General features: G+C 38.3%; 1 protein-coding gene across 1 annotated transcript; it reads right to left on the reverse strand.

The window, feature by feature from the left end:
• Positions 1-1332: 1332 nt before the first annotated feature.
• On the reverse strand, positions 1333-4049 carry LOC107770252 (psbP domain-containing protein 7, chloroplastic). Its single transcript, XM_016589541.2, has 3 exons — positions 2523-4049; positions 1858-2068; positions 1333-1780 (listed from the first exon to the last, which is right to left on the reverse strand). Exons 1-3 carry the CDS (start codon positions 2839-2841, stop codon positions 1465-1467), a joined length of 846 nt encoding a protein of 281 aa, XP_016445027.1. The 5' UTR covers positions 2842-4049; the 3' UTR covers positions 1333-1464.
• Positions 4050-14711: the final 10662 nt, after the last annotated feature.

Genomic DNA, 14711 nt, shown 5'->3' on the forward strand with positions numbered 1-14711 from the left:
ACATCAACTATAAGAGCGAAATAAGAGTAGAGGATGGAGCCCTTCCTTCAAGTACCATGTAAAATCTAAGAGCCTGTTTTGACCACTTTTTAAGGTCTTTTTAGATGTGTGAAGTGTTTGGCAAAAAAGAAAACTGCTTAAAAAAAGTTTAAAATGACTTAAAAAAGGCCAAAAGCCACAAGTTGGCTGATCCTAACTTCTCCATTTTTGTCTTAAAAGTCATCTTATTTTGACCAAAGAAATTACTTAATTGTCCCTTATAACGTTTGTTAATCCCAAAATTACCCTCATCAAATAAATCCTAAAAAACAACGAACTGTTCCCACTTTCTGTTTATCTTCTTTCCTCTTCTTCTCTTTCATCTTTACTTGTTCTGTATTTTCGCTCAAGTTTTCAGTGGAAATCGATCCTTGTTGTGAGTTTATTCTTCTTTCTTATTCCTCTTGTTATATGCTTTTTCTTTATATGCTTATTCTTTGAGGTATGGGAATACCCAGATTATCCCAAACCTGATTTAAGTCTTTGCATTTTAAAAAAAAAATATATGGTAATAATCTTTTTGCAAGTTTTATGTTTGGTCATGGTCCACTTATATAGAAATCAAGGTTTGGCAGATTGTTACATAAGAAGCAGAGGAAAATGTAGGTTCTTGATTTGTTTTAGGCAATAGTTTTGTCTTTTTACCAGAAAAAAGTGTTTACTAGTACTTGTTTACCAAACACTTCAACAATTGTTTTTAAGTTTCAGCACTTTTATCTCAAACACGTAACTGCTTATTTATAAAACCAGTTCCAGCACTTAAAAAGTACTTTTAAGCACTGGTACTTAAAATCTATTTTTTTTAAGCCAATCCAAACTGGCTCTAAATATAATAAGAAAATCATAGTAAATCCTAACACCCGATGACCATGTCGTGCTTTGTTTTGTGACATGTGTGGTGGGATTGCAGTTGCTGGTTAGCACTGCACATATGTGTCGCTTGGCCAAGACAATCCGAACTGCGTGGGCAGGACCATTCTTGACTACCAACATTTCTCGTATGCATGTACATTGCCAATATATCAAGGAGTTCAGTCCCTAGCAGCGACGACTGTTGATACTTACTGATATCATGAAATTCGACTCAGCTATACAATGGCTACAATTTCAAAACTATGAGCGATTGAAGTTGTTGAACGTAGTGTTTAGACACGGTTTACTTGCTAAATTTGGTAGTTTGAACTGGTTTGAATTGTTTGTTATCAAGTGTTAACGAATCTAAATATAAGAGGCCAACTTTGCTTGACCCAAATGTTAATGGCATATAACTAGATTCATCTAAAACTTAATAGACAAACCTAACAAGAAACAATGGATACATTTCCTGAGTCCAAGTTAATGATATGGGGCAGAAAATTTTTACAAAAAGGGCCTAAGAAAAAACGAAAGAAAGAAATGTATTTCCATTGCGCCCTTGGGATATTGTCATGATGTTAAGCTAAAAGAATCAGCTATTCTGTAGAAATCAGTTTTCACCTTTGGCCAGATGGACTCTGGAGCCTGGGAATTCAAAGTGAATAACTTTCCTCCCTTGATACAGCATACAGCAACATTGTGTCTCCGGAATGCAGGGCTCTCAACTTTGAATTCCAATGTGTAGTATTTCAGATTCCTCGACGAAGAATCTTCTCTTACATTTGCTTGAATTAATGTTCCCTTTACATCAGGGAGTTTGCCTGATCCTGTTATAGTCTGCACTATAGCTTCTCCTACTTCCTTTGCTCCTCCAAATGTCTCTATCCTGCCAAAATTTACCTCACAGGTAATTTACCAGATTGTATCGAATTTACCAGTTTAAGCTAAGATTAGGGAGCTTACGAGAAATCAATAGAAACTGGTGAGACAATGACGCTAACATTGAGCTCTCCATTTGACCCCGGTGGACCAAATGCAACAACCGGCTCATTTACATTCTTCCGCCTCCGATCATCATTGCTCAGAGGTGGTGGATCCAGTGATCTTTCTAATTTTCTCGCTGCTCGATACAATACTGTCTGATCTCCCACCCAATTTGATGGATATATAAACTCTATTTGTAAACGTTCAAAAAATAATTTCTTTCACTTGAAAAGATTACAAGAAAAGGAAGATAACAAATTGTACTAGTCATTTTTTTTCCAATGACATAATTTTATTAGCATTATCTTCGGCATTATAATCCACAAGTTATTATAGTTACTTTCAGTGTATTCCATATTTATAATTTGTGTGTCAAAAGTTCTTAGTACAGTAATTCTTTTTAAAACTTTTACTCAATAAAATATTATATCCAGTCAAATCTCTCTATAACAGACTCGTTTATTCCGAATATTTTTTGTTGTTATAACGAAGTGATGTTATATAGAACATATACTATAGCGTAAAATGATTGGTTTCGAAAAAGCTTGGTTTTAATAATTAAGTGTTGTTATATAGGGATGATATTATAGAGAGGTCTGTACGTATAAAATGATACAATGGGACACAGGGAAACACGTACTAACCAAATCCTTCAATCGCATCAAGGCATCGGCTATAACCTCCAATAGGATAAATTACATCAAGCCTAAGACTCCGAGCACTATCCGGCAACAGGCCTAGTAGGGAACTAGTGACTCCAGCAAAATCGGCGCCCACTGCAACCAGAGATGCTGTGCCAATCCCCACAAGTAGCCGCCGCCTGAAAACTGATTCGAGTGGTGCAAATTGGTTAGACGGGCGTATTGTCACCTCCTGGATTCTGTCTTTCTGATTATCGGATGGCTGAGTCATATATACTCGGTTAAGGGACGTAGTTGTTTGCGGATGAAGATAAGGATGCATTGCCGTTATTTGATTCTTTAGCTTCTTAGTTCATTGTGGAATTACTGAGGCAGTAGTAGGAGCAGTTATTGTCCTGTAAGTTTCTGCTTCATGTTTATGGGGCAGGGGTAAAGTTGTGTAGCCAAAAAATAAAGAAGTGAGAAAGGAAGAAAGAAGATGAATTAAGGTTTGGCTCGTCGAAGATAGCCTATCCACCGACCCACATCTTGTGGTTCTTATTCATGGTTGGCATGCGACACGCTTTGCATTTCTCCGGAGCAATCATAGCACTGACTTTCAAAGCCCAATCAAGAATAGAAATCAAATTCGTAGGTTTTGAGAGTTGTTTTTGTTGGGAATAAACCCCTACGGAAATAATATTCACGGTAATAAAAGCGGTATAATAACGTAGTACCAATATACGGTAATTAATAAGAATAAAAGAGTAACAACGACACCAAGATTTTTACGTAGAAAACTCTTTTGAATAAGGGAAAAAACCACTGCCCGAGAGGAGCAATTGATATCACTATAGTAAGGAATTTTACACTTTATAGGTCTGACTAAAATACTCCAAAGACCACTACAACACTCAAAAGAAATAATTCTCTTTTGATATTCCCACCTCACGATAATATTGTTCACTCTCTATTTTTCTCACTAACTATTTTCTTATACCCTGTCTCTAAAACCTCACTCTTTCTTTCTAACTCTCAGATATATTTTTCCTCTGAGATTGTTGTGTAAAATGAGAAGCTGAAGGCTTCTATTTATAGGAAGAAGTGTCGCAACCAAAACCAATTTTAGTCAAAAACGTGTTTCGGTGTCTACCACCAATTTTGGCATCTTGTAGAATTTTCTTCTTCATTATGGGGATGGACCCCACAATCTTTTTCTTCTTTATTATGGGGATGGACCCCTCAATCTCCTTTTTTCTTTATTTTATTTATGGGAATGGACCCCACAAATCTCTCCCTCGAGACACATTCACCTAAAGGAGGTAACACTGGACTTCTAGCTTGAGTGCATGCCGACAAGTTCTTTGCACAATTCGAACTTGTCTCTTGGTACCACCTTGGACAGCATATCTGCGGGATTTTCACTTGTAGAAATCTTCGAGACTTTTAGAGATTTATTCTCTACCATTTCTCGAATCCAATGATATCTCATGTCGATATGTTTGGTCCTTGCATGGTACATGGAGTTCTTACTAAGGCTTATTGCACTTTGACTATCACAATAGACGACATACTCCTTCTGATGTAATTCAAGTTCTTGAAGGAACCGTTTCGACCATATCATCTCCTTGCCAGCTTCAGTAGGGCAATATACTTTGCTTTAGTTGTAGAGAGTGTGACACACTTCTGCAACCTCGACTGCCATAATATAGCTCCCCTTGAAAATATGAACAAGTATCATGTAGTAGATTTATAATTATCAAGATCACCTGTCATATCGGCATCCGTGTAGCCCTTCAAGATTAGATCAGATCCTCCAAAACACAAGCAATCTCCTATAGTACCTCTTAGGTACCTGAGTATCCACTTGACTTTCCCAATGTTCCTTTCCAGGATTTTCAAGGAATCTACTAACAACACCAACTACATGAGCAATATCAGGTCTGGTGCATACCATTGCATACATCAAGCTTCTGACTATTGAAGAATAAGGAACTCTAACCATGTTTCTTTTCTCCTCCACTGTTGTAGGACACATCTTCTTGCTCAACTTTAAATGACTAGCAAGAGGTGTGCCGACTAGCTTAGCATTCTTCATATTGAAGCGTTCCAGTACACGTTTAATGTACTTCTCCTGAGACAGCCACAACTTTTTGTTTGTTTGCTTTCGAACTATCTTCATACCCAGAATTTGTTGTGGTGGGCCCAAGTCCTTCATATCAAATGACTTGAACAGATCCCCCTTCAACTTTGCGATCAGCCCCTTATCTTTTCCTACAATTAAAATGTCATCCGCATACAATAACAATATAATAAAGTTATTCTCAGAAAATCTATTAAAGTATACACATGGATCAGAATATGTGTTTATGTATGTTTGACTTTTCATGAATGAGTCAAACTCCATGTACCACTGCCTTGGTGCCTGCTTTAACCCATAAAGACTTTTATTCAATTTGCACACCATGTCTTTCTTTCCAACTACTTCAAATACTTCTGGCTGCTCCATATAAATCTCTTCTTCCAAATCTCCACGAAAAAAAATGCAGTCTTTGTCACACCTCCTTTTTTATCTTACACCCCCGGAAAGGGTCTAAAGGAGTTTTTCCAATTAAAGGACAATTGAAACGGGATTTATTGTTAAACGATTTAGAGTCGCTACTTGGGAGATTTATGGTGTCCCAAGTCACTGGTTGAATCCCGAATCGAGGAAAGGGTTGACTCTATTTAACAGTTCGTGAACCAGAAATCCGAGTAAGGAATTCTGTTAACCCGGGAGAAGGTGTTAGGCATTCCTTAGTTCCGTGGTTCTAGCATGGTCGCTCAACTGTTATAACTGGCTTAATTATCTGATTTTAATACATTTGAACCTATGTGCAAATTTTAACTCTTTAACCGCTTTTAATCATTTTTAGGAAGATTCAACGTTATTTAAAACACGCCTTGAACCACGTCACATGAAATGCACCCGCGGTTCGTGACACGTCCTATTTAACGATGTTGAGAATGGAAATTGGGTCACATGAAATGCACACCCGAATTTTAGACTTACATATCATGACCATGCCACGAGAACCGGATCCATAGTCACGATAATTTATCATTAATCGCGCCTAAAGCAACTACGATATGATTTTATATTTTAGAGACAGATACTTCCCCATAAAGAGTAAAGGTAGGTAGCCAAATGATTAGGAGCATGTAGTTCAACTTCAAAATGTATACTACAACAGAACGGATCAAAAAGAAAGGGAAATATCATCATATCATTCAAACTTTTCCTAAATCACCCAAAAGGCAAACACCACTAACACTTCATGTTGCACTTCCCTCAAATTAGAGCGCTGATTTTCTATTCACAATGATAGCAAATGCTTAAAAGGGAAGAAACTAATCAAAGCAGTCAACCCTTTTAAAAATGAACATTTCCAGGCAGACATTCTCTTCTATGGTCCCAAAGTTTACCCTTTTAAAACTAATAAACCAAACTAATGAGACCTAACAATCAACAAACAGAGGGAATCGTTTCAATTTTTCATGAGTAAAATAAACATAGACAAGAATACGCCCATATGTTCATGCATCATATCCTAACAAAGAAATAGTGTGAGAAATGAACCTTCACAATATTGTTTCGATGCTCGACTAACAGATACGGACCCGAACAGCAAACGTAGCAGCGCCGGAACCTCGCCGGATCTGTCACCTTCCGGCGCAGCAGTAACAGAGAAGACGGAGGAACAACGGCGATGGGAATGGGATAGATGGGGGGGCAATTTTCTTTGCGTCCAGCAGCTATCCTTGCCTAGGTTTACTATCTTAAATCTTCATGAAGAAGATGATGGCTTAAGGTTCATCTATTTTTTGCCAAAATTAGAAACAGCCGATTAACCAAGTGTGACTCTAGTCTCTTCGGCGTTAGTTAGTCTAGGGTCTTAGGTTGGTTTTTCGTGTTAAAAAGCCATGGAAAATGGCTGAAGGGTTAAGCTGTGAGGTGGAGAAGAAGGGTTCCATGAATGTACCTCTGTGTGTGTATTCAGAAATGAAGGAGAAGACGAAGAACGGAGGGTCGTTTGGTCTTGGTTAAGGCGCAGCCATGGTTAGGTTGTTGAAACTCAAAAAAAATGGCTGCTTCCTTTTTTTGAGCGAATTCAAATCGTATGGGGGGTTCATTTGGAGAAGACGACAGTTAGGGGGGTGGGGGTTGTGTATTGCGCAGCCTTTTTCCGTCAGCTTTTCGATTTCAGCCCCCTTTGTTCTTTTCGTTCTTCAGCTTTTTACATTGTAGATTGTAGGGTTTTTTAGGTTAAGGGGTATGGGACTAGGAATTATGTGCTTGGAAATTATGGGCTAGGTTCAAAATTAGGCCTAAAATTGGGTTGCTCGAGCCCAAGTTCTATTCTTTCCCTGCAAACGAGATTAAAAATACGGGCTCATTTATTAATTATTCCTACTATTCAAATAATTATTAAAATAAAACTAACCATTAAAACAAATCTATTTTTGGTATTTTCAAATATCATATTAAAATAAAAATACGATACTATTGTTTGTATATGGAAGACGGAGGAACAATGGAGATGGGAATGGGATAGATGGGGGGGCTGTTTTCTTTGCGTCCAGCAGCTATCCTTGCCTAGGTTTACTATCTTAAATCTTCATGAAGAAGATGATGGCTTAAGGTTCATCTATTTTTTGCCAAAATCAGAAACAGCCGATTGACCAAGTCTGACTCTAGTCTCTTCGGCGTTAGTTAGTCTAGAGTCTTAGGTTGGTTTTTCGTGTCCAAAAGCCATGGAAAACGGCTGAAGGGTTAAGCTGTGAGGTGGAGAATAAGGGTTCCCTGATTGTACCTCTGTGTGTGTATTCAGAAATGAAGGAGATGGCGAAGAACGGAGGGTCGTTTGGTCTTGGTTAAGGCGCAGCCATGGTTAGGTTGTTGAAACTCAGATAAAATGGTTGCTTCCTTTTTTTTGAGCGAATTCAAATCGTATGGGGGGGTTCGTTTGGAGAAGACGACAGTTAGGGGGGGTGGGGGTTGTGTATTGCGCAGCCTTTTTCCGTCAGCTTTTCGATTTCAGCCCCCTTTGTTCTTTTCGTTCTTCAGCTTTTTACATTGTAGATGTAGGGTTTTTTAGGTTAAGGGGTATGGTCCTAGGAATTATGGGCTAGGTTCAAAATTAGGCCTAAAATTAGGTTGCTCGAGCCCAAGTTCTATTCTTTCCCTGCAAACGAGAGTAAAAATACGGGCCTATTTATTAATTATTCCTACTATTCAAATAATTATTAAAATAAAACTAACCATTAAAACAAATCTATTTTTGGTATTTTCAAATATCATATTAAAATAAAAATACGATACTATTGTTTGTATATGGAAGACGGAGGAACAACGGCGATGGGAATGGGATATATGGGGGGCCATTTTCTTTGCGTCCAGCAGCTATCCTTGCCTAGGTTTACTATCTTAAATCTTCATGAAGAAGATGATGGCTTAAGGTTCATCTATTTTTTGCCAAAATCAGAAACAGCCGATTGACCAAGTCTGACTCTAGTCTCTTCGGCGTTAGTTAGTCTAGGGTCTTAGGTTGGTTTTTCGTGTCCAAAAGCCACGGAAAACGGCTGAAGGGTTAAGTTGTGAGGTGGAGAAGAAGGGTTCCCTGATTGTACCTCTGTGTGTGTATTCAGAAATGAAGGAGAAGACGAAGAACGGAGGATCGTTTGGTCTTGGTTAAGGCGCAGCCATGGTTAGGTTGTTGAAACTCAGAAAAAATGGTTGCTTCCTTTTTTTTTGAGCGAATTCAAATCGTATGGGGGCAGTTAGGGGGGTGGGGGTTGTGTATTGCGCAGCCTTTTTCCGTCAGCTTTTCGATTTCAGCCCCCTTTGTTCTTTTCGTTCTTCAACTTTTTACATTGTAGATTGTAGGGATTTTTAGGTTAAGGGGTATGGTCCTAGGAATTATGGGCTTGGAAATTATGGGCTAGGTTCAAAATTAGGCCTAAAATTGGGTTGCTCTAGCCCAAGTTCTATTCTTTCCCTGCAAACGAGATTAAAAATACGGGCCCATTTATTAATTATTCCTACTATTCAAATAATTATTAAAATAAAACTAACCATTAAAACAAATCTATTTTTGGTATTTTCAAATATCATATTAAAATAAAAATACGATACTATTGTTTGTATATTTTTTTTAAGATTAAAAATGACTACAAAACATTAATGAACCTATTTTTGTAATTTTTGATTTCTTGTAATAAAATAAAGTAAACGAGTCAAAATTACTTAAAATATCTATATTGTGCCTAAATTAAATATTTTACGCTAAAATATGAAAAATCTAGGGGAGGGTCAAAAATCACATGTATACAGCTGCCCCTCTTTGACTGGAAAGACGTAGTATTTTCAGACAAAGAATGACTAGACAGGTTTTTTGACCCGACCCTTATTTGGAGAGACTATAACTAAGAGAAAAAGGGAATGTGACCGAGCCCTGGTATCTGGGCTGCCTACATATCCTTGGCTATAAAGGAATCAGGCCACGTGTAGTTCAGAAATGAGTGAAATGACGGAGTATGCCGAGGTGGAGATCCGGTCGAGGTGCCGTTCCGCCGAGGTTTCGGTCTGTGATCCCTGTTATTACATCAAAAATCAAATGAAAAAGACTAACTAAACCTGTCAACTACGAGTTACAAGATTCCTATCTATAAGTCTTCTGAAGCTTGATCTTGAGTCTTGAATGGTTCTTCATGCAGACTTTGGATTTGAACCTTGACGCTTGCTAGTTGCAGGTGCTAATTCATTCTTCCTCAGCTTTTCGGACCAAACCGGACATGTAGTGCTTGTGACCTCAGTCGTGTCTTAAGCAATTCACGTCTTCCATCAACTTCTGCATTTGGATTCACTTCTTGCCTTTCTCTCTTTTTCTTTATTGTGACTAACTTCTGTTGATCACCTCGGACTGTTGACTCGCATTCTTGCCGCGAGATTCTTTGGTTGCTGACTTGAATTGCAATTTGAGATGCTTTTTCTTTTCTTCAGGTGGACGCCTGACTGTTGAACTCGAACCGTCTTCTCTTGTTACTTGACATTGTTTTCCATTGCACCTTGAACCATTTCCCATGAAACTTGAACTGTTTTCCTTCGAAACTGCTTTCCCTAGAAACCTGAGTTGTCTCCCCTTGTTCTCCAGGTGGGTGCCTGATTACAACAAAATAGACAAAACAAAGAAATTTTTCGGCCCCAGTTTGCACTAGGAAGATTTGTGAGTTGTTAGCAAAATTATAAACCACTTGTACTATTGATGAAATAATGAAATTAAACTAAAGAATAGACTAGGAAAACTATAAACTAAGCTTGACTAAAGTAAAAACTGACCCTATTCTCCAGGCGGGACTCCCTGACTGCTAACTTGAAATGTATTCCCTGCTCTCCAGGCGGGCTCCTAACTGCTGAACTTGACATATATTCCCTGCTCTCCAGGCGGGCTCCTGACTGCTAACTTGAAATGTATTCCTTGCTCTCTAGGTAGGCTCCTGACTTCAACATAATAGACAACACAAAGAAAATTTTCTGCCCCAGTTTGGTGGTTGGGCACAGATGTAAGTGTAAAACGGATCACATTACCAAATATCAATAAGAACTTGAAAGCTAAAACTTGAATTGTACTCCCTTGTTCTCCACGCGGGCTCCTGACTGTTGCGCTTGACAGTATTCACTGCTCTCCAAGCGGGCTCCTGATTGCTGACTTGAAATGTATTCCCTGCTCTCCAGGCGGGCTCCTGATTGCTGACTTGAAATGTATTCCCTGTTCTCCAGGCGGGCTCCTGATTTCAACAAAATAGACAAAACAAAGAAAATTTTCTACCCCAGTTTGCACTAGGAAGATTTGTGAGTTGTTAGCAATGTTGTAAACCAAAATATAACTTGAAATACTAAGACTAGGAAGTGCGTCTCCTAAGGGTGGAACATTAATGACTTAAACTGGGAAGTGTGTCTCCTAGGAATAAATTTAAATGACCGAGACTAGGAAGTGCGTCTCCTAGGGGTGAGAACTTCAGTGACTAAAACTCATACAATCCAAACTAGGAAGTGCGTCTCCTGAAAGTGTATCCTAAAAAACCCAGACTAGGAAGTGCGTCTCCTAAGGGTATAACTTTAGTGCGTGGAACCAGGAATTGCGTCTCCTAGGGGAAAGCTCAATGTAGGAAGTGCGTCTCCTAAAACAAAAATATAACCTGAAAAACCCAGACTAGGAAGTGCGTCTCCTAGGGGTGAAACTTCAATGACTCAAACTAGGAAGTGTGTCTCCCACGAATGAACTTAAATGAACCAGACTAGGAAGTACGTCTCCTAGGAGAAAATCTCAATTTAGGAAGTGTATCTCCTAAAACAACAATACAACCTGAACTACCCAGACTAGGAAGTGCGTCTCCTAGGGGGTGAAATCTCAATTTAGGAAGTGCGTCTCCTAAAACAAAAATATAACCTGAACTACCCAGACTAGGAAGTGCGTCTCCTAAGGGTGAAATCTCAATTTAGGAAGGCGTCTCCTAAAACAAAAATATAACCTGAACTACCCAGACTAGGAAGTGCGTCTCCTAAGGGTGAAATCTCAATTTAGGAAGTGCATCTCCTAAAACAAAAATATAACCTGAACTACCCAGACTAGGAAGTGAGTCTCCTAGGGGTGAAATCTCAATTTAGGAAGTGCATCTCCTAAAACAAAAATATAACCTGAACTACCCAGACTAGGAAGTGCGTCTCCTAGGGGTGAAATCTCAATTACTCAAACTAGGAAGTGCATCTCCTAGGAATGAACTTAAATGAACCAAATAGGAAGTGAGTCTCCTAGTGGTAAAATCTCAATTTAGGAAGTGCGTCTCCTAAAAACTGGAAAGACTCAGACTAGGAAGTGCGTCTCCTAGTGGTGATGTGTGATCTTCTCAATAGCCTTTGCGTAAGCAGAATTGGGGCATTACACCTGAAAATTTCAACCTTCCCAGCTTTGATATGAACATAGCTTTTGTCTCTGTTTCAGACAAAGAAAACTTGTGAGTTTAAACATGGTGGTTGGTTTGTGGCCTTGACTTTGCCGCGGCTGCTCCTTCACTTGCCATGATTACTTTGATTTCACCTTGAAAGATATTGCTCGCTTATTGACTAACCAATTTCTCTGTCACCCTTATCACAGAAAATACCTCTTCTCCGTTCAGACCCAATACCCTTTATCTATTGCATTGCTCATGAACTGACGTCTACCAAACCTTTGTGTTTCACATGAATCCCAAACCACGTTAATTGCCATCCACTTAGTGCACATGTTGTTTTTTCCTGAGTTAAAGCACTGGCCTTGGCCTTGAAGTCTATTGTTCCCTCACTTGTCACGATAACTTTGATTTCTGCTTGGAAGACCTCGCTTGTCACTGGTTAACCACTTTTTTTGTTGATCTCATCACAGAGAATACCTTTGACCCGTTCACACAACATCCTCTATATGTTGCACTGTTCATGAATTGAAATATACCAAACCTTTGTATTTCTCATGGACCCCAAAGCATGTTGATCGTTACCAACTCAGTGCGCTTGTTGTTCTTTCCTGACTTATGACACTGTGACGTGCTAGCCAGATCTCGTTTTGTGCAATTGGAAAGCTGGTGGCAAATTTTGAAGCCATTTCTCACTTATTTTGACCAAACAGACTCAGGAACAGGAAATAAACAAGACAAAAGGAATAGAGTAAAGGACAAAGGAAAGAAGTGATTCCTAACAAGAAAACTACAAAGTAGAAACCTATCAGATGTGGATACCAACTATAATGACCATGGCATGCACCTGTGGCCTATTCTGTTGAGCAAGTCTGATGTCCAACTCTTGTTATACCCCTAAACCGTGAAACTGGGCTTCAATGCTCCAATTATGCAATCTGACTCACAATCCTTATTCGACTTGTAGTGCCCGGAGAGTTTTCACCATCAAGCCTCTCTTATTTGTTCTTTCTCTCAACTTACCGTCGCCTTACGGTGCCCGCGAGGGTTTTCACCAATAAGACTCTCTCATTTTTGACTTCTCTCAGCTCCCTTCGCCTTACGGTGCCCGTGAGGATTTTCACCAATAAGACTCTCTCATTTTTTACTTCTCTCAGCTCTCGTCGCCTTACGGTGCCCGTAAGGGTTTTCACCAATAAGACTCCCTTATTTTCATTATTTCTCTTATTGGACTAGAGTGTTGCCCGTGATATGAATTACCTCTCCTTGCTTAACTTGGCATCTCTTGAAGACTGATCGGAAGGTTTTTCTTTGGACCGTGATGTGGGCTTTTTGGATAGGGTTAGAAAGAAAGGGTATCAAAGGCTCAAACCAATTCTTATGGGTTCAAAATTACAACTTTCGGAATCAGATTTCTTGCAACAAACACAACTTCTTCCCCAGTTTCTTGCTTGGGGACTTTTGGATTTTTGTTTTGATGGGGACCGAACCGTGAGGCTGCCTACATATCCTTAAAAGGAATCAGGTCGAACGTAGTTCATGTGATAGGAATTACCTTGTTTGTTGTGAGTTTTCTTTTTTTTTCTTTTCTCTTCTTTCCTTCTTTTTCTTTTTGTTGTTGTTTTTCTTCTCTTTTCTTTTTTTTCTCTTTTTTTTTCTTTTTCTCTTTTCTTGTTGTTTTTTTTTCTTTTCTCTTTCTTCTTCTTTTTCTTCTCTCTCTTTTCATTCTTTTTCTTTTCCCTTTTTCCTTTACTCATCTTTTGCGCTTGCATTTCTGATCTTTGCTACTGATTCCGAAAAAAGGGTATGAAAGAAAATAAATAAGGCTCAAAAGGGGTAACGAAGGATAAAGTGTTTAGATAGCAGAACAAAATGCCTTCGTCATTCCAATCTCCAAAACATGCCAAGTGCAAACTACACAATTAAACAGACCAAGGAAAACATTTATAACATCTTTTGATTGTACTAGACTTGATAACCATATCCACACATTCGCCTTTTACATCTGTTAATTACCAAGCCCCATTGTACAACACCCTCACTCTCATTACCACGAACGACCCCCTACAAATTTGGGGCAAACTTGCCATTATCTTCACCCGATGTAGCATGATGCATTTCAATAGTATATTTTTATGTTCCACCTGCCCCAGTTTCCCACAATTCGGGCTTGAAGTGATCTCAAAATGCTTTCACTTATTTCCCTCCAATGTCCCTACATATTCAACGTTGTTTCATTACTTCGTGACTAAACTAACTTTTAAAACCAAGCTGAGAATTACGAGTGCATGTCATGTCACTAGGGTCAACAGGAAAAAGACTATAAAAGGAAAAGAGAACTAAACAAAAATGACTAAAAATAATAGAAAATTACATTAGACAGATGGTGAAAGGGTTTGAACAACAAAACAAGCAAACTAAACTGAGTTACCACCCTGAAACAAACCTAGACAACACTAAACGAGTTACTATGAAAAATAAACTAGGCAAAATAAAAGGATAGAAGGGTTTAAATCACAAGACAATATCCGGATTACAACCCTGAAAATAACCTGGACAACAGAAATGACAACAAAATAAACCACCAAGACTCTTGTCCAGCTAGCCAAGAGATGAAACGTCTTTCCAATTACCAAGCACGACATCTTAGCCACTGGGTTCCCCATCAATATTGCCAAAACCATTAACAACTTCAATATCATTAACTTCAGTCCGCAAAATCTCAAGAGGATTCGCTTGCTCCCTATCTTTGTCATTGATCACAATTACCCCTTCTTGAATCATTCTTTTTATTTCCCTTTTCAAAGAACAACAATCTTCAATGCTATGCCCTTGGACATTAGAGTGGTATATGCATCGTGTAGACACCGGATTTTTGACCCTCCCCGAGAATTTTCACATTTTTAGCGTCAATATGTGAAATTGGGTCTAATATAGCCATTGTAACTATTTTTACTTTATTTCGTTGCAAAAGGAAAAATTACAAAAAATATATATATATAATTTTAGTTTATGTATTTCTCATAAACTTGAAAATACAAAAATATTGTACTTTATTTTGGTACTTTATATAAATTCGAAAATTACAAAATAATATAATTCTAAAAATATATATATAATTCTATTAATGTTTTGTAGTCATTATAATTTTTGAAAAAATAAAAAAATATTACTTTATATTTTATCTTTATATAAAAAACGAAAATTACAAAAAAAAATAGTTTT

Source organism: Nicotiana tabacum, chromosome 5 (assembly GCF_000715075.1).
Source record: "Nicotiana tabacum cultivar K326 chromosome 5, ASM71507v2, whole genome shotgun sequence".
In the NCBI taxonomy this organism is placed as follows: domain Eukaryota; kingdom Viridiplantae; phylum Streptophyta; class Magnoliopsida; order Solanales; family Solanaceae; genus Nicotiana; species Nicotiana tabacum.

Excerpts from the sequence above, each read along its gene's own strand:
- LOC107770252 (XM_016589541.2), bottom strand. The coding sequence starts at position 2,841 with ATGCATCCTTATCTTCATCCGCAAACAACTACGTCCCTTAACCGAGTA. Across the intron at positions 2,069-2,522 it reads TGATGCGATTGAAGGATTTG|AGTTTATATATCCATCAAAT; the intron begins GTTAGTACGTGT and ends GTTTACAAATAG. Across the intron at positions 1,781-1,857 it reads CCAGTTTCTATTGATTTCTC|GATAGAGACATTTGGAGGAG; the intron begins GTAAGCTCCCTA and ends AAATTTTGGCAG.